Source organism: Podarcis vaucheri (genome assembly GCF_965113315.1).
Source record: "Podarcis vaucheri genome assembly, chromosome: 5".
In the NCBI taxonomy this organism is placed as follows: domain Eukaryota; kingdom Metazoa; phylum Chordata; class Lepidosauria; order Squamata; family Lacertidae; genus Podarcis; species Podarcis vaucheri.
Window position 1 is genome coordinate 89,775,413 of NC_138763.1, and position 26,537 is coordinate 89,801,949.

Here is a 26,537-nt window from a genome sequence, read left to right on the forward strand (position 1 = left end):
GGGAAGCGCAAGGCAAGAGATGGGACAGGAGCAGAGCCAGCCCAGCCACCAGACGAGGCACCGGGGAGCACCAGACGGACGCCAGGGACCCCGCTTCCGCGGGCGGGCAAGGTGGGCAAAGAGAGTCCCGGGAGGATGGGGGTGGGTTGTGGGCTTTTCTCCTTGGGGTTTTCCCTGCTGCGTTGTCCTCCCGCCACCTCCATCCCCCGTCTCTAAGGGACGCGTTTACGCATTAGCACCCTCTTCCCCCTTCGCTTCAATGTTAACTCATCTCCCAGGGGCGCTTCCAGGCCGGGAAGGGGGGGGGGCTGGGCTCAATGTTTGTTGTTGTTTAGTCTTGTCCGACTCTTCTTGACCCCATGGACCAGAGCACGCCAGGCACTCCTGTCTTCCACTGCCTCCCGCAGTTTGGTCAAACTCATGCTGGTAGCTTCGAGAACACTATCCAACCATCTTGTCCTCTGTCGTCCCCTTCTTCTTGTGCCCTCCAACTTTCCCAACATCAGGGTCTTTTCCAGGCAGTCTTCTCTTCTCATGAGGTGGCCAAAGTACTGGAGCCTCAGCTTCAGGATCTGTCCTTCCAGTGAGCACTCAGGGCTGATTTCCTTCAGAATGGATAGGTTTGATCTTCTTGCAGTCCATGGGACTCTCAAGAGTCTCCTCCAGCACCATAATTCAAAAGCGTACTTTGAAATATTTCAGCGATCGCAAACAGGACCTTGGCGGCAGGTTTGGCTTTTTCTAGTTCGCGCGACCGGTGTGCGTGGAGGTTATACGACGCCGCCATCGAGCGATGGTCCTTTCTGGCTTGCTTGCGCCCCGGAAGGCTCTGTGACCTCTCCTCCAGCAGTCGACACCCCATCTTTCCCTTTCCCCTCGCCTCCCACCAAGGGCGCTTCCTGGGTAGGATCTAATCACTGCCTGGCAAATGTAGCTACGAGTCTTTTAATCGTTTGTCGTGGGTTCGAGCCCTGCGTTGGGCGAAAGGTCCCTGCGTTGCAGGGGGTTGGACTAAATGACTCTTGGGGTCCCTGGAGACTCCACAGTGCTATGATTCCAAATTCTGGTTGTGCAACTGCCCTTGATGCGGAGGCCTTGTGCAATAAATAAACCGGTTGCCCCGAAAGATTTGGTGATTACAATAGGGATGTGGAAATGCGCTGGGTAATGCAATGGAGGTGACTGTTGCTTGGCTCAGCTTCTTTCCCTAATCCCCTGGCAAACAAAGCAAGGATGGATGGATGCTCTACCATCCGGTCTTTCGGAAGCTGAAAAATTGTGCAACCCTGCTCTTGTGCTACCCAGGAGAAGGAGATGAACATGGAGGCAGCAGGCACTGCTCCTGCAGCAGCCACCTCTGCTCCTTGCTTGCCTGCGCAGCACAGGCAGGGCTACAGAGGCAGTGTGGCGCAGTGGCTAAAACGTTGGAACCAGGACCTGGGAGGCAAAGGTCCAAATTCCTATTCGGCCGTGAAATCCACTGGGTGACCTTGCGCTGTCTCTCGGTCCAAATTACCTTACAGGGTTGTTTTGAGCATAAAACTGGGGAGGGGAAGAAGAGTTAGGATTTGATATCCCGCTTTATCACTACCCGAAGGAGTCTCAAAGTGGCTAACATTCTCCTTTCCCTTCCTCCCCCACAACAAACACTCTGTGAGGTGAGTGGGGCTGAGAGACTTCAGAGAAGTGTGACTGGCCCAAGGTCACCCAGCAGCTGCATGTGGAGGAGCCGGGAAGTGAACGCAGTTCACCAGATTACGAGTCTACCGCTCTTAACCACTACACCACACTGTCTCTCCAGAAGATCTGTGTAAGGTGCCCTTAGCTCCTCGGAGGAAAGGCAGGATAAAAATTTGAGGATAATTATAAGAAAGGCCCAGCTGGGAGCTGGAACAGCAGCAGCAGCTGTGCTCACCTGTCAGCTCCCTCTGGGCAGGAACGCTGGGTCCATCTCATTCTGAGAGTCTGTGGCGGAGTGAGTGGAGGCAGCTGCTTCTTTGAACAGCCACTTACCTGCTTAGGGTAGGAGATGGCGCTGATGGTTTGCTGGGAGGGAGGGCGCAGTAACCCAGCAGCAACTAGACAAGATTTGGTGCCGACGGTTGCCAGTCTGACAGGGACAACTGCTAATCCTGTCCTTGCCCCATAGGGTGACCTCAAGTAAAGGAGGCTACCTGAGCCTGTAATGACTGTGCGGAAGAAGGAACATCATGCACAAGGCAGGGGTGGGCAGCCTGTAGCCTTCAGCCTGAGTTTGGGGGTCTTCAGCCTGGCTTTGGCCGTTCAGACCTCTGGCACGAGAAACCTGCCTTTCCTCCTGTGGCCTGCTAGACAGGAAGGTGACGGGTAACGAGACAGAGGAGGTGGCAGATTGATGGGTGTTTTTCCCTGCCCCCACAACAGATGATCCCTGAGGGAACGTGGCCCCTAACAGATGGAGATTGCCCATCCCTGGCCCTAGAGTGGTTTTGACCAATTTAAAAATCACAAGGAAGCAAATTAGCTCAGTTGGTTAGAGCAGTGTTCCCCAACCTTGGGCCTCCAGCTGTTTTTGGACTACAATTCCCATCATCCTTGACCACTGGTCTTGCTAGCGAGGGATGATGGGAGTTGTAGTCCAAAAACAGCTGGAGGCCCAAGGTTGGGGAACACTGGGTTAGAGCACGGTGCTGATAATGTCAAGGTTGCAGGTTTGGTCCCTGCATGGGACAGCTGAATATTCCCGCATTGCGTGGGGTTGGACTAGATGATCCTCAGGGTCCCTTCCAACTGTACAAACCTATGATTCTAAATTTAATATAGGAGCGACTGCCCTTTGCTTTTGTTTTAAAAGGCATTGTAGGGAAATGTGCCACTGGTACAGGACAGGGTAGGAGACTCGTCTTCAATACAGCTGCAGCCTTAAGATGGGGCCGGCCCTGTCATGAGGCAGAGGGAGGTAGCTGCCTCAGGAGGCAAATGCTGACAGGTGGGGAGAAGGCAGAGCTCTGTGTGTGTGACCTGGTCTGCCTTGAACCCCCTGAGATAGCCGGCTGCCTTCAGAGTCAGTGGTGGGTGCTGTTGTGCTGCCAGCAAAGTAAGATTCATCAGCTAGTCTGCTTGGCTCTTGTCCACAGAATGGGAGGGACTGCCATCTTGTCCTTTGCCTCAGGCGGCGAAAGTTCTTGGATTAGGCCCGCGGCAGCCCTGCATGCACTTACCAGGCAGTCGGCCCTTTTGAACACAATGGGACTGTTACAGAAACCCAGAGTTACTTGTTGTGAGGGGGATATTGTGAGTGGATGCAAGGTCTGTCTAAGAGCAGTGGACTCGTAATCTGGTGAACCGGGTTCGCGTCCCTGCTCTTCCACATGCAGCTGCTGGGTGACCTTGGGCCAGTCACACTTCTCTGAAGTCTCTCAGCCCCACTCACCTCACAGAGTGTTTGTTGTGGGGGAGGAAGGGAAAGGAGAATGTTAGCCACTTTGAGACTCCGTAGGGTAGTGATAAAGCGGGATAGCAAATCCAAACTCTTCTTCTTCAGCTTAAAAAAAAATTCTGTGCGGTGTTCCTCCCCACCATGTTCTGCTGTTTTCATTATTGTAAACCTCCCTAAAATCCCTAGAGCTGTAGAGTTGGAAGGGACCCCGAGAGTCATCTAGTCCAACCCTACAAGTCGTAGCTCCCTGAGAGCTTTGGGGAGAAGAGCAGCCAGTACTCTTTTTAAGCTAACCTTAAAAAAGAAGACGAAAGAAATTGATAGAAACATGCAATAGCATTGGGGACGCATAAACTGTTGAGTGACGTTGCATGTGCTTCCCATGTGCGCCACATCCCACTCAGCCTGAAGTTTGAGTGTGTCTAGTAGAAAAGACTGGAAGTTGCCCAAAACCTTGTTGGAACAAAGCCTCAGCAGTCCCTTCTGGCTCCAGCACCAACTCAGGGATAGGGAAATTCATGCCATTCCATACCCTCCAACATTTCTCCAATGAAAATAGGGGCATCCTAAGGAAAAGCAGGACATTACTGGATGAAATCAGAAACCGGGACGGTTTCTCTAAATCAGGGATGTCCCTGGAAAACAGGGAGACTTGGAGGGTCTTCTATCCCAGTATTGTTGGACTCCAGTTCCCATCAGTTTCAGCTAGCAAGGCCAATCGATGGTAAGGGGAGATGGTGAGCAACACCTGCGGAAGGGACACAGGCTCCCTATCTGTGCACTAATTGGACAGACGAATCTTTGGGTGCCCCTAGACTGCTATTCTGGGGTGGGATTCAGTCACATAGCCATAATTGCAGGTTGTTCATTTACAGTTCATTGGGATCAAAAGACCAGACTCATGGGCATAGACAGGATTTACCTTGTGGAACACTCTCCCATCAAATGTCAAACAGATAAAACAACTATTTGACTTTGAGAAGACATCTGAAGGCAGGCATCTTACAGGAAGTTGTTAATAGTTGATGTTTTATTGTGTTTTTAATGTTTTGTTGGGAGCTGCCAAGAGTGGCTGGGGCAACCCAGTCAGATGGGCGGCTAATATTGTTGTGATTATGATTATTTTATTTAGAGGGTGTGCCCCGGCCGCGACTGGGAAAGCAAGGTAATGCAGTACCTGACTTCTGTTAGCTTGGCTGTCAAAACCTGTGGCTGCCAGTATTAATCAAGATAGTAGAAAACACGGGAGGAATATTGCTTCATCAGCGTATGTGGTCATATTCCACTATCTCTTGGGAGCGGGATTATTATATTCTCAGGAGTATTCTGAAAAAGTGACGCCTTTCTTGCTCTGACTAAATAATCTTGGTGTGGAAGTCTGTCAAAAGCCTGTTTAAACGATGAAATGTCCTAATCAGCTTTCTCACTGCTGGCTATAATTACCTAAGTAGGTGTCACAACTCCGCATTGGATTGGGTGTGCCTAATGGAGTTCTTATACCTTTCGTCTGCTTGGCTCAAAACGTGCCAAAGTCTGAGCTGGCATTGTCTATGCTCATTGCATAATAGGCCGGAGAGAAAGTAATTCAAAAGAAAGTGAGGTGAAACCTTGTGTTTGCTGCTCTTCGCCTGGAGTCTGCTAGCCTGCACCTTCCGAATTTTTGAACTGGGCAAAACTCTATTCTTACTCTGGAACCTCAGGCTGGTGAGGCAAATGCGCCACTCTGTACCTCTCTCAGCTTGGCCCTCACAACACTACACAACTCACAATTCCTTCAAAAGCTGCTCCCACTCTCCCCAGGACACATTCCTTGCCAGCCCTGCTTTGCACCCTCCTGGCTGAAATGTGCCTTTGAACTCTGATAATGCCTGCCTGCAAGTTTCTGTAGAAACTAGCCTGCCATACAAAATTAACATTGATGTTTGCTGTTCCACCCACTTTTGCCTGTGGCCCCCGGAAAGTTGCCCAGAAGCAAAGGTGGCCCTTGAGATTCCAAAGGGTTCCTCATGCAACCTCTGGAGAGATATCCAGACGCTTTTCCTTAGCATTTTTCTCATGTCAAACTCTGCCCACTGTGGCTTTTGTCATCAGTTAAAAACTGCCATCTTGATCAGGAGCAGTTGGAAAGCAGTTAGTGCTCCCCTTTTGGTTTCAGATAGTAGAGGGTTTCTCAGACTTGGGTCTCCAGCTGTTTTTGGACTACAGTTGCCTCATCCCTGACCACTGGTCTTGATAGCTAGGGATGGTGGGAGTTGTAGTCCATCGACAGTTGGAGACCCAGGTTTCGGAAATTCTGACATAGTACATGGGTAGATAAGTCTGAAAAAGCCCCAGACACAAATTTCCACAGCCCTCTAGCAGGTATGGTGACTTTCATTTGCCAGAAGTAATGTATTTAGCGTTAACTCCGGAAATGTATACTCAATTCTGACCAAATTAAGCCTCCTGATGTATATTTTTCTCTCAGCGGTTTAGTTTGGTCTCTGCCACCTTGGATCTGGACTGTTTTAACACACTAGCAACACATCCTGTGGAATTCTATCTGTGATATTTTATCTGCACAATCAGAATGGATTTCAGGAACCAAAAGGTCATATTGGCCCCAAAATGGACACTAGGCGTTCTGTTTTGGCTACTGTAACCGTGGTTTAAGGAGCCATTTGGCCCCTAGCTTATATATCTGTGTTTCTAACATTGCTGGAGGGCATTACTGCTTAAAAATCTCTGCCTACCACTTAGGCAGCACAGTATTGTTCATTCTAAGAAAAGACAGGTGGAATTCCTATATAGAAAGGAAAATCTGTGCCTCTCCCAAAGTTGGCAGACTACAACTCCCATCATCTCTGACCACTGGCTATGCTGACTGGGACTGATGGGAGTTGGTGTCCCACAACGCTGGGAGGACCACAGATTCTGTTATACAGCATATTAGGGAAGCGTTGCATCAACAGAGCAATTCAACTACCAGGTTACCCGACTTCCAGCTACAGGTTTCAACTCGGAGATGATTCTTTTCCACTGTTTTCTTCTTTTAGACAAGGGTTCTTTTTTTAAGTCCCTCTGACCCAGGGAAACTTTTCTGGCCAGATTTGTTCCAGGGCCTTCTTGGAGAGATCTCAGAAGCTCACCCACAACCCAAGGCAAAGTGGCATAGGCAGTTTCTGGGCACTGTGCTGCAGGAGCCACCACAACAGTGCTTTGAAAGGGAGTGCGAGAGGCAGCTGGCACTGAATGTTAGCATTCAACAGGGTGTCGCTGAAATTTGAGAGCCCAAAGTCCACCGCTGAATATTACACCTTCTTTCTCTTCCAGGGGAGCCTCCGTATCTGTTGAGCATCTTTATGTTATTATTTAGACAGTTTCTATACCAGCTGCTGTAGAACTTTGCTCCAAAGCAAACCTGAAAGAACTGCCACAAAAAAAATACACAATCATCTTCTTCTCCTCTTCTTTGGCGATCACTTGTAGCTGAGTAAGATTGTCTTCCATGAACACGGTTTTAACAGTGAGTCCGTAAGTAACTGTGGAGGCCAATTCTGGATCCACACATCCTTCCACAGTGGGGACATTGGTTTCTGGGCGGGAGTTGATCATGGTGTGGATTTGCCAAGCATGCCTTCTTCTTAGCACATTTCTCCCTTGCGTCCTGAGTTTGAGTGTCTTCAAAGCCGTTTATAAGTGGTCCATGTTTCACAAGCATACAGTAAGGTTGGTAGTACAATAGCTTTGTAAACAAGCATTTTAGTTTCCCTGCGAATGTCCTGGTCCTCAAGCACTCTGCACTTCAATCAGAAGAAAGCTGCAATCACAGAGCTCAGGCGATGCGGGATTTCGGCATCAATGTTGGCCCATGTGGAAAGATAACTGCCTAGGTAGGAGAAGTGATCGACATTTTCCAACATTACACTATTGAGTTGGATTTGTGGCACTGCAGAGGGGTTATTTTGTACTTGTTGGTGCAGCACTTTGTTTTTTTGGATGTTGAGTGATAGGCCATGCTTTTCATAAGCTTCTGCAAAGATATTAGGATGGTTTGGAGGTCATCCTCTGAGCATGCGCACACTACGTTGTCATCAGCATACTGAAGCTCTATGATGGAAGTTATAGTAACCTTACTCTTCACTTTCAGCCTCCTCAGATTGAAGAGCTTTCCATCTATTCGATACATGATTTCTACTCCGGTGGGGAGTTTCCCTTCAACAAAGTGTAGGATCATGGCAATGAAAATAATGAATAGAGTTGGGGCAATAACATAACCCTGTTTTAACACCTGATCCCACTGGGAATGGTTCACTTTGAGAGCCATTGTTATCTGCAATTGTTGCTGTCATATTATCATGGAGGAGTCGAATGATGTTTACAAATTTATCTGGGCAGCCAATTTTCAGAAGGACAGTCCACAGGGCATTACAATTTACAGTGTCGAAAGCCTTAGTCAGGTGAATAAAACCATATACAGGGGTTGGTTTTGCTCACTGCATTTTTCTTGAAGCTGTCGAGCGGTGAAAATCATGTCCACTATCCCCCTAGAAGACCGAAAACCATTTTGGGATTCAGGAAGGGTCACCTCGGATATTGTTAAGAGATGGTTTACTAAGATCCTTGCAAGAATTTTGCTGGCTGCAGCTAACATAGAGATGCCTCAATAGTTTCCACAAACAGTTCTGTCACCTTTTTAAAAGAGATGGATAATTTTGGCATTCCTAAAGTCTGCTGGGATCTCTTCTCTTTCCCAGATTTTTTGGATGAGCTTACTAAGTTGTTGTGTAAGTTCAATTCCGCCCACTTTGAAGATTTCAGCAGGTATCCCATCAGGTCCACTGGCTTTGCTGTTTTTCATTTGGTTAATAGCTGTACACAACTCTCCCAGATTTGGAGATACTGCAAGCTCATCTCTAACTTGTTTTTGCGGAATTTGAGAGAGGATCTCAGAGGCTACGGGGGAGTTGTGGTTAAGGAGATGTTGGTAATGTTCATTCCAGCGCAGTGCAATAGCTTCTTTATATTTTAGAAGTGTGATACCGTCTGCTGAGCATAGGGGGCATATGCCATGATTTATTGGCCCATCGATGGTCTTTGTGGCTTTAAAGAAACTTTGTGCATCATGAGTGTCGGCTAAATGCTGGATCTCTTGAGCTTTTTTTATCCACTGGGCGTTTTTTAGTTCTCTGGTTCTTCTTTGAACCTCAGCCTTAGTGTTGGCATAGGTTTTTTTCTTAGTGGCACAGTTTCTATCTCTTTGCCAAATCTGAATGGCCTTCCCTTTCTTGTCAATCATGCGTTCAATCTCACTGTCATTCTCATCAAACCAGCCCTGGTGTTTCGTGGTTTGGTATCCAATAGTTTATTCATAGGCTGCAATAATGGATGTTTTTAGCTTGGTCCAGTGTTCCTCAATGTTATCAGGGAATTCTGAAAGCAGATGGTCCTTAAGAGTCGTTTGGAAGCAATCCCGCTTAATGGGATATTGAAGGGCTTGAGTGTTCATTTTGTGTCTTGGTTCACTAAGTACTGATACGCATATAGTAATATCAGTTATGTCACCTTCTGATGTGCACATGCACTCAGTAACCCCTTGCTTCCTAGCTCGTGCCCAGGATCCCACCCAAGCACCCTAGAGGAGGAGGAGGAGGAGTTTGGATTTAATATCCCCCTTTATCACTACCCTAAGGAGTCTCAAAGCGGCTAACATTCTCCTTTCCCTTCCTCCCCCACAACAAACACTCTGTGAGGTGAGTGGGGCTGAGAGACTTCAGAGAAGAGTGACTAGCCCAAGGTCACCCAGCAGCTACAGGTGTAGGAGCGGGGAAGCGAACCCGGTTCACCAGATTACGAGTCCACCGCTCTTAACCACTACTCCACACTGGCTCTCACCTACAGCCTCAACAAACTCACTGATCATCCCGCTGCCCCCCAAAAAAATCGCATTGAGGAAGGTGCACTCTAGGCTTCCCTTTACAACAGGCACCGAGGTTCATGGAGTTTCTGCCAACTGCCCATTCAGCACTGAACCAGCTGCACACCCAGTTGTTCCAGGCTGCAGCAGGCTGGGTTGGGTGACTTTCCCAGGGAGTCCAGAAGATGGCAAATAGGACACCCCTCCACTCACAGCTCTTTCTCTGCACACAGCTCCTCTTCCAGCCCCCTTCCTCTGTTTCTCTTATCGCTCTTCTCTTCTGCAACAACTAACCGATTGCCTGTATGTGCTCCAGAGACCGCAGCAGAGAAGGACTCCTTATTCAGGCTAATGATGTACAAATGCCTGTGTTTTGCCATCTTCTCTGGAGTCATGTTTCTCATCTACCTTTCCAGGTAGATGCTGCTGGAACGAACACCAGAAAGGCAAGTGGGTGGGAGCAAAAAGAGGCAGGTATAATTCAGTGGCTTGGCTTGAAATCTGGAGGAGAGCTCAGGGTGGAAACGCCTCATATTGAGAGCAAGGGTGGTGATTTCAAGCCTGATGTCTGTTGACTTTAATGGCATCTCTGGTTCGGTCTGGGACTTGCAGTGTTTGAATTAATGATAAGATATTGGAAATGTGGGATTGGAGGAAGAGGAGAGGACCTCTGCAAGTGTATGTTTACATGTTTAGTAGAGTTGGCGCCAATTGCACTAAAAGCAGTTGCATAGCTTCCTTAAATATGTAGATTACCTTGTGCTGAATGCATTCCTAGCAGGTTCCTGTTTTAAAGTAACTGCTTACTATGGAATCAGGTTAGACTTGGTTAGACCTTATTTTGCATGTTAACAAAATGCATAATGATGTTCCACCACCATCACAATATGCTGATCTTTGGAACTGATAGTAGTGCTTCTGAACTGTTGCAGTAGCGTTGTATATTTAATATATGTGCTGTTATACGAAACAAATAATTGAAAAAGAAAAGAGTGAATGAAGGTGACACAAAGTGGGCATAAACATGGGGGCATCTCCACCAAATCCTGGGGAGGACCAACTGCCATAATTTCCCAAGTCCTTTATAAAAGGGTGTTGAAATATACTCGGAGTTGAGTGTGGATTTCATGCTCTTTACTCAGCTCATAGTAGTGAGGAATGAAAGTTTCCCCAAAATATCTACTTTATATATGGTACATTATTTACACAATGGGTCTCACGTGATTGGCTAATTCTGGGATTCTCCTGTAGGCCAATCCAGTTGCGGATTCACTTCCACCTGGAGCTGGATTGGGTGGCTCCTGTGGACCAATCATACCGCTGCATTGTTCTAGGACCAATCAGACTGCTGCGTTCTGGACCCTATTGTTCTAGAACCAATCAGACTGCTGCACTCTGAATCCTATTGTTCTAGGACCAATCAGACTGCTGCTTTTTGGATCCTATTCAATTCAGTACATAACACCCGTATAGCTTTACTATGGGAAAATGTATTTCTGATCTTCCCAAGCTGAGGAACATTTAGTTTTCTTTAGTTGATATATCTTTCCTGGTCAAACAGGAAGGTTTCTTCAGGCTTTCCTGTGAAGGCATCGCCTCAGAGCTACTCTGCAAAGGTGCACAAGCAAATGCTCCAGTACTTGTAGTTTGCACCGAACCTTCTCAGACCTGAAATTATGCCTGTAACCAAGCCTAAGCCTGTGGAACTGGGATAACTACATATTCTATCTATGTCTACCATAACTTTGTTTTTTTTTAAATAATATTTATTGAAACACAAAAAAATCTAAAATTACACAGAAAAAAGACAACATTACAAAAAAGAAAAAAAGACAGAAGCACAAAAAGAAAAAGAGAAAATAAAACCATCACTTTCAAATTCTCCAATTTCCATTACCTTCTTTCCATGACCTCCTCCTCCTCCCATCTCTTGTATCTTAATTAATAATTGTCACAGCAAATCCTTTCCATAATTCATAATATTTTATCATTATGTTACCTTACTCTATTTATCATCTTGTCTTATAAAAATGACCTTAGAACTTAAAACTTAAATCTTTTTTGCCAACTTCTCATAACCATTACCTTTTTGCCAAATTCTTTAGACATTTTTACAAGAGCCAAGTAATTTCATCTCAACGTTTCCCCGAAATTCATAAAACATTTCTAGTAGTAATAATATAAAAAAGATACAATAAAATAAAAGCAATCCAATCTTCTTCCAGCGTCCCCTCCCCCCGGTCCCGGGATTGTCAGTCTTTGTTTGTCCCATTAGTCTGGCACCCCGGAAGTCCTATGTCTACCATAACTTTGGTAACTCCCACCTGACTTCAGGGCTGGGGGTTGATGGGAGATGCAGTTGACAACCTGAGGGAGGACGCCATGTTGGCTGTCCCCACCTCCTCTTCATTCTTGTCCCCCCTTTTTTCCTTGTCTCAACTTTTACATGGAAAGCCCATTAGGGTTTGAAATTCACCAGGCGCATTTTGCACCTGGCTGTCGTTGGATCTGGACTGTTTTCATGCACTAATACCCCATCCTGTAGAATTAATAATAATACAGTGGTGCCTCAGGTTAAGTACTTTATTCGTTCCGGAGGTCCGTACTTAACCTGAAACTGTTCTTAACCTGAAGCACCACTTTAGCTAATGGGGCCTCCTGCTGCTGCGCCGCCACCACTGCACAATTTCTGTTCTCATCCTGAAGCAAAGTTCTTAACCTGAAGCACTATTTCTGGGTTAGCAGAGTCTGTAACCTGAAGCGTATGTAACCTGAAGCGTATGTAACCCAAGGTACCACTGTAATAATAAATTTTATTTATATCCCGCCCTCCCCAGCCAAGACCGGGCTCAGGGCGGCTAACACCAGATATAAAACAATTGATTAAAATACAACTTAAAAACAAGATTAAAATACAACACTAAAATGCAGCCTCATTTCAGTAGAAGCTCAAATCAAAAACTTTTGGGGGATAAAAACATCAAATCTTCACCAAGGCCAACTATCCAGACTGGTCCTATGTGGGCTAGAAAAAAAAGCCAGGGAAGTCCCCACAGAAGGGGAAAGGAAAGAGGAGGAGTGGGAGGGGATCAAGTTGATTCCAAGCCAAAGGCCAGGTGGAACAACTCTGTCTTACAGGCCCTGTGGAAAGAAATCAGATCCTGCAGGGCCCTGGTCTCATGAGACAGAGTGTTCCACCAGGCTGGGGCCAGTGTTGAAAATTCTATCAGTTATATTTTACCTGCCCAATCAGAAGCAATTTCAGGAACTAAAATGCTTTTTCTGTGCAGCCTGAGCAGGAGCAGTGAACGACGTTACAGTTCATTGTTGTCGCTTGTCCTTCTTTACCCTGCCCTAGTGCCCTGCTCAAAGTTGTGGAGAATATTCTTACTTTATGAATGGTCCATGTCGTCATTAGGAAAAAGAGGTTGGAATAGGCTCCTATGGCCCTGGTTCAAGTGACTTTTCTTCTTTAAGTTCTCAGAGCTCTTAACCTGGCTCACGGTGGTCCTCTGAACTAGCCAGGTGTTTGACTGAGAATCAATCACAGTCAGTCCATCATTTGAAAAATAAGGCACGGGGGCCATCTTGCCCCAAAATGGCAACTAGACTTTCTGTTTTGGCAGCTAAAACTCTGGTAAATTGCTAGGCACACTGTTGGTTCTGCACATCTGTATGCATATATATATATAAAATGCACAGAACTGCAGTTTCTGCGATCAAACACTTTGATTTGCATTACACTAAGTAAGGTAAGGTAAAGGTAAAGGGACCCCTGACCGTTAGGTCCAGTCGTGACCGACTCTGGGGTTGTGGCGCTCATCTCGCTTTATTGGCCGAGGGAGCCGGCATACAGCTTCCAGGTTATGTGGCCAGCATGACTAAGCCGCTTCTGGCGAACCAGAACAGTGCACGGAAACGCCGTTTACCTTTCCGCTAGAGCGGTACCTATTTATCTACTTGCATTTTGACCTGCTTTCGAACTGCTAGGTTGGCAGGAGCAGGGACCGAGCAACGGGAGCTCACCCCGTCGCGGGGATTCGAACCGGCAACCTTCTGATCGGCAAGTCCTAGGCTCTGTGGTTTAACCCACAGCGCCACCCGCGTAGAAATGCATTTAATTTGCTCTGCTTCCTCCACACCTGGCCCGCACTGTGGTCCCTTCCCGACTTGCACTACTAAAGGATGAGGACTAACTCTTACTCTTTCTCTGCAGCAATTGACATGAAGCATTGCCTACACCTTGTGGCCGCCCTCTTTGCTGCAGTAGCCATTTGCATACTTCCTTGCCACAGTGCCAAAGTCCTTCTGGTGCCCACCATCGTCTTTGACAGCCACCTGCATAACTTTGTACGGGTAGCAGAAGCGTTAAGCAGCCGGGGTCACGATGCCGTCCTCCTCCTTCACGAAGGTCGAGTCGTGGAGCCTTTTCCCCGGGGCTACAGAGTGCAAGATTACCAAGGGGTCTTCAGCACGGAAAGCGCCGATGACTGGCTGCAGGAGTTGCTGAAGCGAGTGTTTGAGGGGAAGATGACCTCCATGCAGCTCTTTTCCATCCTGGAGAAATACCTGGAGAACTGTGACTTGATACTGGGAAACAAAATCCTCATGCAGCAACTTCAGAGTGAGGACTTCGACTTGGTCTTGATCGATCCCAACGAAATGTGTGGCTTCATTGTCGCCCACGTCCTAGGTGTAAAATATGTGGCGCTCTCCACTGGCTTTTGGTTTCCTGCTGAGATTGGAGCCACTTCACCTGTGGCATACGTCCCCGAATTTAACTCCCTGATGACTGATCAGATGGGCTTTTTTGGCCGGACTTGGAACATCGTGGTTTTCATCATCTCCCGTGTAGGCACCAGGCTGTTCATCATGCCCAAATTTGACCACCTAATGGCAAAACATGGGGTGGCGCCGCAGAAATCCATGCTGGAGCTTATCCAGGGCTCGAGCCTCTTTTTCCTGTGCAACGAAGTGGTGCTTGACTTCCCGCGACCTTTGCTTCCCCATGTGATTTTCACCGGAGGGATTCTGACAGAGCCTGCCAAGCCTCTCCCAGAGGTAAGTAAATGGAACGCGATACACCCAGTGGCAGATTTATGGTATGTGGCTGGGTGGATGTGGGGCATTTGTCCACCGAAATAAATATGAATTCCTGCAAGAAGAGGGGTGTATGCGGAGAGGGTGATAACATTTCCTCCTTTGTACTACCCACTCCCCAAAATGGCCTGGAACAGTCCTTGTGGTGGGTCATACAGAGAGAAAATGTGATGGTGATAATCATGCCCTGCAATGGGTGTCCCCCCCCAAAAAAAGTGATAATAATTATGATGGTGGTAAGGACTCTGCACTCTGCAAACAATTGGGGAGCAATCTGGGAAAAGCTGATAATATCAACAACGCCTTTGCACTGGCATCTCCCCCCCCCAAAAAAAGAACCCAACAAATTGAGAACAATCAGGAAATAAATGATGGTGCGATCTCAGCACTGAGCTCCCCCCGCCCCGCCCCCCGCCTCCCAAAAAACAAAACCTGGGAACAATCAGAGGAAATGTGATGCTGATAATGATGCCTTTGCCCTGGGCTGCATGCACACATACAGATATGCGCCGACAACTTAGGAATAACTGCTGCTGTGTGGCAGGCATCTGAAACAAGAAGAGGATGCCACATCCTCCCATCACCCTCATATTCAGCTGTGTGTGTTGCGATGTGGAGGGAATTGCGGGAATCGCCCATCACTCATTTTGCTGCCTGCCACATGGCCGGCAGGCAGCAAAATGAGTGATGGGTGATTCCCACAATTCCCTCTACATCCCAACATTCACATTTTTTTAAAAAAGTAGCTGTCTGCCGACAGCTTCCTGTGGATGGTAGGAAAACAAAACAAGTGGATCAGATCCTGAGCATCTTCCTCCACTGCTCCATATACACTTTCCCCCCAAACACTTCCATGACCAGAGCAGCTGCTCCCTGTTTGCTCCACGAAGCCACTGAGCAGCAAAGCAAAGAGAAGGCAAACAGGCCCCAGCATTCCACCTCCAGTATAGACAGCTCCCTGCACATTAAACTTTGAAATTCTCTTTCTAGAAGGGCTAAAGACTTCCTTTAAAAAAAAAAAAAAAGCTCAGAGTCTGAAGCCCCTCCTTTAGTGTGCATGTGTGCATGCAGCCCAGGTTATGTGTTATGCGGTCTCGGCGGTCACTCCCAGTCACCAGTCTAGATGCCGCATTCTGGATTAGTTGTAGTTTCCGAGTCACCTTCAAAAGTAGCTCCACGTACAGCGTGTTGCAGCAGTCCAAGCGCGAGATAGCCAGAACATGTACCACTCTGGCAAGACAGTGTGCACGCAGGTAGGGTCTCAGCCGGCGTACCAGACTGGTGACTGGGAGTGACCGCCGAGACCGCATAACACATAACATGGGCTGCATGCACACATGCACACTAAAGGATCTTCACTGGCTCCCAGTACGTTTCTAGGCACCATTCAAAGTGTCGGTGCTGATCTTAAAAACCCTAAATGACTTCGGCCCAGTATTCCTGAAGGAGCATCTCCACCCTCATCATTCAGCCCAGACACTAAGGTCCTCCTAAGGGTCTTCTGCTGGTTCCCTGACTGTGAGAAGCGAAGTTACAGAGAACCAGGCAGAGGGCCTTCTCGATAGTGGCGCCCTCCCTGTGGACCACCCTCCCTTCAGATATCAAGGAGATAAAGAACTACACAACTTTTAGAAGACACCTGAAGGCAGGCCTGTATTGGGAAGTTTTTAATGTTTGATGTCTTATTATGTTTTCATATACCGTATTTTTTGCTCTATATTTTTTGCTCTTTTTCCCTCCTAAAAAGTGAAGGGAAATGTGTGTGCATCTTACGGAGTGAATGCAGGCTGCACAGCTATCCCAGAAGCCAGAACAGCAAGAGGGACTGCTGCTTTCACTGCACAGCGATCCCTCTTGCTGTTCTGGCTTCTCAGATTCTGAGATTCAGAAATTTTTTCTTCTTGTTTTCCTCCTCCAAAAACTAGGTGCGTCTTGTGGTCTGGTGCGTCTTATAGAGCGAAAAATACGGTATGCTGTAAGCTGCCCAGAGTGGCTGAGGAAACCCAGGCAGTTGGGCAGGGTATAATTAATAAATTATTATTACTCCAATTGCACCATTGCAAATATAGACCCGTTAGGGTTAGGGTTACTTATCCCTCACAGCTCTGACTTCATTCATTGCTTAAATCGCTGGCAGGTGACTCATTTAACAAAGAATTGCTTAGACATTGTAGAGTTGGAAGGGACCTCGAGGGTCTCTGAGTCCGACCCACTGCAGTGCAGGAATCAGCGGTGTGCAGTGAAATTTTTCTTAGAGGAACAGTTAGGGCCAGAGGCGCCAGCTTGCGAGGGCGATTGGGGAGGAGGAATGTCCCAATGTTGCACAGGTGAGCATCACACCTCCCTAAGCTTGGGAGAAGCTTCCCGGGCTTTGGGAAGCAGGCACCAGGCTTTAATTGAAACGTAAAGCAGTGCACAGGGATGAGTAATAAAACCGTAGAATTGTAGAGTTGGAAAGGAACCCTGAGGATCTTCTGTTCCAACCCCTTGCAGGAATATGCAGCTGTCCCGTTTGGGGATCGAACCTGCAACCTTGGCATTATCAACACCATGCTCTAACCAATGAGTGCAGTAGTTGAATTTTCTGTCACTGTTCAGGTCACTTTCCAGTTTATGGAAGGTGACTTTCTGCAGCAAGGGAACCTCCTGTCCCCTGCAAGTGCCTCTGAGTCTTTAAGGAACCTGATTTTCCAGAGTTACGTAATGTGTCGGAGCATCAGACACCCAACTTCAGGCCTTCCTAGAGTTGCGACATGACCTGAATTGCAGCAGGAATGGAGCCAGCACATTCATCCCCACAACCCTCCCCCCACACCATCAAATATTAAGTAAACATTATTTTGCCACGACATGGATGCTTTGTGTGAGCAAGGGAGACCCGGGTAACAAGTGGTTTTAAATAAGAATTGTCCTGAGATTCCTTTCCTCTGATATTCTTTCAGTGCAGAGAGATTTCTGAGTTTGGTGCTTTTTAGAGCCCTGGCGAAGAGGAAGCTAGTTTTGCGGCGTCTGCTGTCTTCAAGGATGGGGATCCTACAGGAGAAGGGCAGAGAAGTCCAACTGCTTTGCCAGAATTCCTGGCAGGCCACCATGTATGGTCTTACCTGGGCTTCTATTCTCAGCTGAATGGTTTGAGGTCTCCCATCCAAATACTAACCAGGCCTGACCCTGCTTAGCTTCCGAGACCAGGCACATTCAGGGTAGTGCAGCCGTAGACCTGAAGGGCTTGAAGCGAGAAAGCTTGATATTGCTCTGATGTGCAAATCTGGGGGTGCTTTTATACGTGCAGGGCCTGCGTCTCTGGATGGAAGCCGCAGATGCTGGTGTCGTCGTGGTCTCCTTTGGAATCGGTATACGAGTCCTGCCAAAAGACCTGGTGGAAAAGATGGCCGGGGCGTTTGCTCGCCTTCCCCAGAAGGTTGTGTGGAGGTAACACCCGTTATTTCGTGATCTGTAACTGCATTGTGCTTGCGGGCAGCCAAAAAGCAGAGGAGGAATCCCTCTGCACTGCCGTGGCTTCATGGAATCTGGCCCAGATCCCAAACAAATGGGTACCATGTTCTAGAGGGGCAGAACCGATCTGGACACCCCAACAGGCTGCCTTTCCCCCTTTTTCTCTGCCTTCGGCCGAGATGGTGCTGCGCATACAGAAGCCAATTGGACCGTCAGCTGGACCTTAACACCAAAGCTATTAATGGGAAGCCAATTGCACCTGAATAGGGGGGCAGAATAGTTATGGGGGTACAGGGTGGGCTTACACAGCTCCATCTGCCACCAGCAGGGGCCTCAGGAGGAACAGTTGTGGGGAGCTGTCACAACTGCTTCCTAGTATCTCCCCCCCTCCCCTTTGAGGAGGTCATCTCACTCTGCCAAAGGTCCAGCCCTTCAGGTGAGAGTCGTCATAGACATCAAGGACCAGGCTGTTTGAGAATGCACCCAGACACAGTAACTGCCCCTTCCAGCTGCCAAAGAGCACCCTCACGTGATTCTGTGCGCGTTTACTCAGAAACAAGTCCCTCTGGGTTCAGGCAGATTTGCTCTAAAGGAAGTGTTTATCTTCCTTCCTATACAGTGGTACCTCGGAAGTCGAGCGGAACCCGTTCCAGAAGTCCGTTCGACTTCCAGAACATTCAGAAACCAAGACGCAGCTTCTGATTGGCTGCAGGAAGCTCCTGCAGCCAATCAGAAGCTGTGCCGGACGTTCGGGCTCCAAAGAACGTTCGCAAACCGGAACACTCACTTTGCGGTGTTCGGGAACCAAAACGTTCGACTCACAAGGCGTTTGTCAACCAAAGTACGACTGTACCTGTTTGGCACACTCCTGCCACCACCAGTGTTCCCAGGAAAGCTGCTCTAAGTGGGATTCTCCTCCCAACATTTAACACAGCTGGGTTGCTTTCTCAAGCAGCTGGAGGGATGGTGTTCTTTGCCGTTGGAGTGGAGCAAACAAGAGAAATTGTTTGTGTGTGCACTCTGGCCAGAGAGACCAACAGGTAGATGTAAAGGTAAAGGGACCCCTGACCATTAGGTCCAGTGGTGGCCAACTCTGGGGTTGCGGTGCTCATCTTACTTTATTGGCCGAGGGAGCCAGCGTACAGCTTCTGGGTCATATGGCCTGCACGACTAAGTTGCTTCTGGCAAACCAGAGCAGCACACGGAAACGCCGTTTACCTTCCCTTCCCTACTTATCTACTTGCACTTTGACGTGCTTACGAACTGCTAGGTTGGCAGGAGCAGGGACTGAGCAATGGGAGCTCACCCCGTCGTGGGGATTTCAACCGCAAATTGAGACCAAGAGGTAGCATACAGCTGGTTGCAATTTACCCCTAAATCTTTAGTTGCAGTCAACTGGTATTTACTTATCTTGTTGGTACCCACGTTTGAGATATCTTCTTCCTGCCAACTGTAAAAGCGGCTAGGGTAAGGTCTTGGTACGGGACATGGGAGAAGGGTTAAGTGGTTATTATATTTTAGACAACATTTTTTTTTAATACAGAACCTGCACGTAATTGGCACTTTCACCCTATGTATGATTACATCACACACTATGTATTGTTAAACGTTTATCGTTTCCTCTCATTCTCCCCTGAGTTCAGGTGGGAAGGAACTTATTTTAAGTGATGGATCTTTTGCTGTCCCCCTCCCACTGTCCTTTGGCAGATACTCTGGTCAGAAGCCATATAACTTGGGTGAAAACACACTGATGATGGATTGGCTGCCTCAAAACGATCTGCTGGGTAAGTGAAAAGGGATCAGCCAAACGAGGGGGTTGGACTAGATGGCCCTTGGGAGTCCCTTTCAACTCTACCATTCTATGATTCTATGAGAGCAAGTTACTTTTCCTTGCCTGGAAGGAGAAAGCAAACCGTGCCCTTCTCCCTCCATACCCTATGTGAATAAATGAACTGCTTCAATGTCTTTTCCAGTCTTGGATAACTGGCAAAGCTAATGGGTTTTGGTTTTTGTTTTCTCCCATAACATTGCTGGTCCAGGATACCTGAATTGATTTAAGACCATAGTTGAGCATAAATCTCCCCTCCTTTCAGCCAAATGCCAGTGATTTGTGCTTTTAAAAAAGTTATGTGCTTAAGGGGGCAGATAGCAGAGCAGCTGATGTTTATTTAGTTTGGCCTTTGGGTGTTACAGTGCCCTCTTCAGATTTTGGAAACCTCCTCCTCCTCCTCCTCCTCCTCCTCCTCCTCCTCCTCCTTCTCCTTCTCCTTCTCCTTCTCCTCCTTCTGTTTGGCCCTGTATAGTGGGTTTTCTTTGTAACCCAAATAGATCTATTTATTTTTTCATAAAAGTATTTTTAGACTTCCTTTTTGACCCTAACAAGGATTACATGAAAGCTCACCAGTTTGCTGCTCAAACATTCAGGTATTGCCATACAGTGGTACCTTGGGTTAAGTACTTAATTCATTCTGGAGGTCCGTTCTTAACCTGAAACTGTTCTTAACCTGAAGCACCACTTTAGCTAATGGGGCCTCCTGCTGCTGCTGCGCCGCTGGAGCACGATTTCTGTTCTCATCCTGAAGCAAAGTTCTTAACCTGAAGCACTATTTCTGGGTTAGCAGAGTGTGTAACTTGAAGCGTATGTAACCTGAAACGTATGTAACCTGAAGCGTATGTAACCCGAGGTACCACTGTATGGCTATAGCAGTCACCAGCCTGTATCATCAGATATTAGGAGAGCTTTCATAAATAATAATCTGATTAAAGAGCCTTTTAATAAGGATATGCCAGCGATTTTAGGACCTCCCTATGATGGGATGGATGCATGTTTGAGTTACTGTCTTCAGAGCTTCTGCAGCCTTATTCAGCCATGCATAGATATCAATACCATTTTTAAAAGTATCTAGTTAGACAGTGTAAATCAGATATGTCCACACCATCATTTGCCAACTCGGGGCTCTCTAGATAGTTTGGACTACAACTTCCATCAGCCCCAGCCAACGTGGTTAATGGCCAGGGATGGTGGGAATTGTAGTATAGCAACATCCAGCAGGCGCCAGTTCCAAAGATTGTTCTACACTTACAGCAGTGGAATGGCTTGATTGGGGCTGGAATTCAAGGCAAGTGCTAGTAAGGTAAAATAAGGACACAAAACCGGCCGTGCAAACTTTTGTTAATCTTCACAGGGAGCACAATACCTTAATCAGGACTGAAAAGCACTGGTCGTGGTTGAGTTTAAGTCCTGGAATTAACAAGAGAACTTTGCGGTGATTGCATTGTGGCCAATGCTTTTTGGGGAAAGAGGGAGAGCTGTGAGGGGAGGGTGTCAACCCGTGTGTGGAAAAACTTCAACTTGCATAACTTGGGATGCAACGAAATGTTGCCTGTAAACATATTGATAGGATAAGTTCAACTGTCAGTAACGCAAGTGGTTCAGATTTAAGCATTATATTTCCAATCAGTACAAAGGGCAATAGCAGTCTTCCTTCAAATTACAAATTAGTCTGTGGGCTGTTGTAACGTAGCCATACAACAGAGAACCATAGAATATGATGTCAGTCCTTTGTAAAATTGAGGCCCGTGCATCAATAGATTAGATTTTTCAGAAGAATGTCCTAGTTTTGGAATTGACTGATCTAACTTAGACAAATGTTTGGCTCCCTTTCATCTAATTACCATATTTTTTGCTCTATAAGACTCACTTTTTCCCTCCTAAAAAGTAAGGGGAAATGTGTGTGCGTCTTATGGAGCGACTGCAGGCTGCGCAGCTATCCCAGAAGCCAGAACAGCAAGAGGGATTGCTGCTTTCACTGTGCAGCGATCCCTCTTGCTGTTCTAGCTTCTGAGGTTCAGAATATTTTTTTAATTGTTTTCCTCCTCCAAAAACTAGGTGCGTCTTGTGGTCTGGCGTGTCTTATAGAGCGAAAAATACAGTAATTATAAAATTAGACTGCATCTGTCAATCCAATTTCAGCACAATTTGCAGAAAACATTTAACGGCAAATTTCTACAGTCCTCATCTCAGTGGACCTAATGGTCAGGGGTCCCTTTACCTTTTTTTAATCTCAGTGGATGGTTGTCAGCTAAGCTTTCCTCAGAGAAAACCATTGAAATTAATAGTATTAAGTTAGTTGTGCCTCTTAATTTCAACGGGTCTACTACTCTGAATAGCTTGAGTGCCTCATACCGAGTCAGAAAACTACATAATAGATGGTGTTTAGCAGATTTGGTAATTCAAGTAGATATTATGGAAGCGAGCTTTTAACATTGCTCGATTTCTGTTGCAGGCCACCCCAGTGTGAAAGTCCTTGTGAGTCACTGTGGCATGAACAGTATATTTGAAGCCATCTACCACGGGATTCCAGTTGTGGGCTTCCCTTTCTACGGCGACCAGTTTGATATTATGACGCGAATTCAGGCGAAAGGGATGGGTATCCTCGTGGACTGGGGCCGGGTGACGGAAGACAGCCTCTACCAAACTCTGTCCGCAGTAACGACTAACCCAAGGTAAGTCAGCCTATTAGTAGCCTTATTCAAAGAAGAGCAAAGGAGTGAATCTTTGGTTACTGCATTAAAGAACTGCAAGAGCGTCTCTATAGATACAGTGGTGCCCCGCAAGACGAATGCCTCGCAAGACGGAAAACCCGCTAGACAAAAGGGTTTTCCGTTTTTGAGCTGCTTCGCAAGACGATTTTCCCTATGGTCTTGCTTTGCAAGACGAAAACGTCTTGTGAGTGTTCCGATTTCCCCCCCGCTTTCCCCCCTTTTTCTAAGCCGCTAAGCCGCTAATAGCCTTTTAGCCGCTAATCCGCTAAGCCTTTAATAGCCGCTAATAGCCTTTTAGCCGCTAATCCACTAAACCTTTAATAGCAGCTAAGCCTTTAATAGCCGCTAAACCGCTAATAGCGCTAATCCGCTAAACCGCTAATAGGGTTGCTTCGCAAGACGAAAAACCGCTAGACGAAGAGACTCGCGGAACGGATTAATTTCGTCTTGCGAGGCACCACTGTAAGTTACTTTCTGTTTTAGCCCCACCCCCTTTACCTTCTCTCAAAGAACCCTGGGAAGTGTGGTCTGTTAGGGGTCCAGAGTTGTAAGGAGACCCCTATTCCCAGAGTGGTTTAACAGTCAATCCCTCCCCAAAGGGTACTTTGGAAATTATAGCTGTGAGGTGACTTGGGGCCTCCTAACAACTCTGACTTTTAGGAGACTACATTTCCCATGGTTGTTGTTTTTTTGCGGGGTTGGGGGGGGGTAGCCATGGCTGTTCAAAATTGTATGATATTGTTTTTACATACCAGTAGTGGTGATGAGGCCTATGGTTCTGTGACAGTGAATGAACCAGTTATATGGAGCACTACTCAGAGACACACACACACCCCACGTGACTCAATTAACTGTTTTTGAGAGAGGCATTCAATTTGCATGTTTGCTTCTCCGTCTCATGGATTCAGCTGATATAGACAGATTATTCTGTGGGTGGGTGCAGGCACCAAGAGAGCCTGTAGCGCTGTAGTGAATTGGCCAGGTACCAGTAGATGCCTCTGCTGTGTGGGATGTAAACACAGGAGCAGTCAATGACAACATTCCTAGAGTGTACATGTTAGAACATGGGGAGGGATGTCTGTCCAGCAAGCAGGTAAACTTCCTGGGGACAGACTTCCTCCGCATGTGACCAAAGGTGGGTGTGGCCTCACCTGTGCAGGTAATGACAAAAGCACAGGGCAGGCAGCCATCTCGCTCTCTCTGCCATTTTCCTTCGATGAGGAAACATCTAAAGATGCCCTCTTGGCTCTCAGCCAAGAGAGGAGATAAGGTCTATCTTGCAACAAGATAGAATCTAAGTGTATGTAACCTTTTTAAGCCTGTGCCTTCTGGGATCATATTGTGAACAGAACGTGAGTAAACTCTTATACTTTTATAAAGACTGTGTCGTGTCTTGTATTTTAAGAGGGAACAAAAAGGGGAAATTACCAGAGTAATTATTATAGAGGTTCTAGCGAACCTGTGCACACGTTACCGTTGCGAACTTAAAGAGGAATGTCTATAAACTCTGCTGATATTTTGGGAACTTGTTAGCACAAGTTGGATAAGGATATAATCCCACAATATATCCTCTCCTGCACCCCAGAACATTCCCACATGCTGAAGAGATACAAGTTTGTCATGGAGGAATCTGGGAAATATGCAGATGAATTCTATGGTGTCCTGTCCCGGTCCTCAGGAGGAGCCCGTGGGATGCAGCAAACCAGGCCACTTGCTGCAGCCACAGCACTGTGGAGAGCTCCGAGTGAGCCACATGCTTGAAGGAGGGCCTGAGGTGAGCTGAGGCCATTTGAGCCTCTGCTTCCAGTCCACCTCTCCTGAGCTTTGCCTCCTTTGTTGGACAACATTGCTAATACTCTGGCTTGAAGATGGACACTTGACCTTCGCCCTCGGGCCTCCTGCCTGGTGTGCTTCTTGCACCACTGGACTGCAAAGCTCTTCACACCCAGGGGAAGGTCTCTGTGAAAGTCCAGGCCACGGTTCTATGGGTGCCGGGGCTGTGGAACCAAATTCCTGCCTCAGTTTCAGTGGCGGTCCTGTAGCTTCTGATTTAGTGTCCTGGTCCTTGTTGGACTCCAGGATAATGACTGATGGATCCTTTGTGCCGTTGAGTCCTGGCAAAATTTGGTAACGTAGCAATCAGTGGGGGACACATCATTCTCCTAGCATTATTGTTGACGTTCCTCTTTTGCAGTTTCTCCAAGGTTGCCAAGAAGATCTCAGAGATCCACCTGGACAAGCCCATTTCTCCCCTCAACCGGACAGTCTACTGGCTGGAGTACGTCCTTCGCCATGATGGAGCTCCATTCCTCCGCCCGGCCCTCTACAGACTTTCCTTTTACGAGTATTACTGCTTGGATATTTTGGCGGTGCTGCTGCTGTTTGTGGGAGCCATCATCTATGTTGTCCTCAGGCTGAGCTTGCGGTACAGAAGGTCCGACGTCAACCCAGCACACCTGAATGGCCACGTTTTGAATGGGCACGTCTTGGAAGGGAAGAAAGTGCAGTAGGATTTGCCCTGATTTGAGTAGACTATGCCTCTCTGAATAGAATAGATAAGGGCGGTGATAAGGCCAAAAATGGATAGGGCTGGACTTTGTGGGAGCTTTGAGATGGGATCTAAGTCTGTGAAATGCCGGAGAGGACAATATCCTCTTTGCCATTCTCCCATGCTATGTAAGATGGTGAGGAGAGAGCAGAGATTACGCTTTATAGAGTGAGCGAGTAGCTGTGGAATGCCACTGCCCCATATTGTGTAAGGATAAGGGGGGTGCTCCTTTATTATTATTGCAAGGAACCTGAAAAGTGGTGCTTTAAAAGTTTGTTTCAAACGGCTGCTACTCCTCAGCTTTCCTTGGCACACCGCACTCTTGCCTTTGTGTGATACTGCATCATTGTTGTGTTTTTTTTTAAAAAATAAACCGCAAATTGCTTCCCTCCAACCAGAGTGTGAATGTGAATTTGAAGGCAGAAGCAGATATTTCAGGTTTGCGGTTCTTGTTGGGATCGAGGTGCAACCCATCTGCCCCATCCTTCGCTTCAAGGGAGGATCCCTCATTCCTCAACGAGAATGATCTAAATGATTGGGAGAAGTTGAGCAAGGTTCTGCGCCACTAGAGCCTTTCAAATAACCGAAGAAACACTGCCCTTTCCTCCTACATATTATACCTGCCTCTGATTTCCCCCCTGAAACCAGCACTTTTGTTGTTGCTTCCCCAAGAACTGCTCTCCTAGGTCTTTCCTGTCCCCACTTGGAATGCCCCTGCGTTGCAAACTTGAAGGGGAAAGGACGAAAACAGGGAATGGTCAAGGAAGGAGAGAGAGAGGGACAGGATGGGTGCTTCTGACCACGTGAGCTCCTTTCTCCCTCTCTTTCTCCCTGCAGGGAGTTGCAAGAATAGCGAAGAGTCTTGCAGTAACTCACACGACTTGAAGGTGCCACAAGCCGGCTTGTTGGTTTTGCACAGCGTACTAATGCAGCAGTTGTGGTTGTGTTTTGGGACATCCTCCTGGTTCCTTCTCAAGTTTTAGAAGCCTCCCATCTGCAGGGTTATGGTTGCATAACCTGCGACGTCAAAAAGATAGCAATCACTGTTTTTCCTGCCTCCATCTCCATTGCAAACCCAGGCATTGTTTTGTGCCCTGCTCTCCAAGGCTGTCTTTTGAAGATTCCCCCCAAAATCTCCTACAGATCCTTACTAGGCTACAAAAGGAGAAAATACACATTAATATTGCCATCTCTGTTGGAAGGGACCCCGAGGGTTATCTAGTCCAACCCCCGGCAATGCAGGGATCTCAGCTAAAGCATCCATGACAGATGACCATCTAACCTCTGCTTTAAAACCTCCAGCGAAGGAGAGAGTCCACCACCTTCTGAGGGAGACCGTTCCACTGTTGAAGGTCTCTTACTGTCAGAAAGTTCTTCCTGATGTTTAGTCCGAATCTCCTTTCTTGTAACTTGAAACCATTGGTTCGAGTTCTGCCCTCCAGAGCAGGAGAAAACAAACTTGCTCCCTTTTCCATGGGACAGCCCTTGAGATATATGAAGATGGCAGTCGTATCTCATTCTCCTCTTTTCCAGGCTAAAGATACCCATTTCCTTCAACCGCTCCTCATAAGGCTTGG

At 47.3% G+C, this 26,537-nt stretch overlaps 1 protein-coding gene across 1 annotated transcript; it reads left to right on the forward strand.

Moving 5' to 3' along the window:
- LOC309532862 (2-hydroxyacylsphingosine 1-beta-galactosyltransferase-like) lies at positions 1–25,354 on the forward strand. Its single transcript, XM_082223622.1, has 6 exons — positions 1–111; positions 13,531–14,375; positions 17,704–17,843; positions 19,575–19,651; positions 22,154–22,373; positions 24,607–25,354. The coding sequence occupies exons 2-6, from the start codon at positions 13,539–13,541 to the stop codon at positions 24,920–24,922; spliced, it is 1,590 nt and encodes a 529-aa protein (XP_082079748.1). The 5' UTR covers positions 1–111; positions 13,531–13,538; the 3' UTR covers positions 24,923–25,354.
- The last annotated feature ends 1,183 nt before the right edge of the window (positions 25,355–26,537 follow it).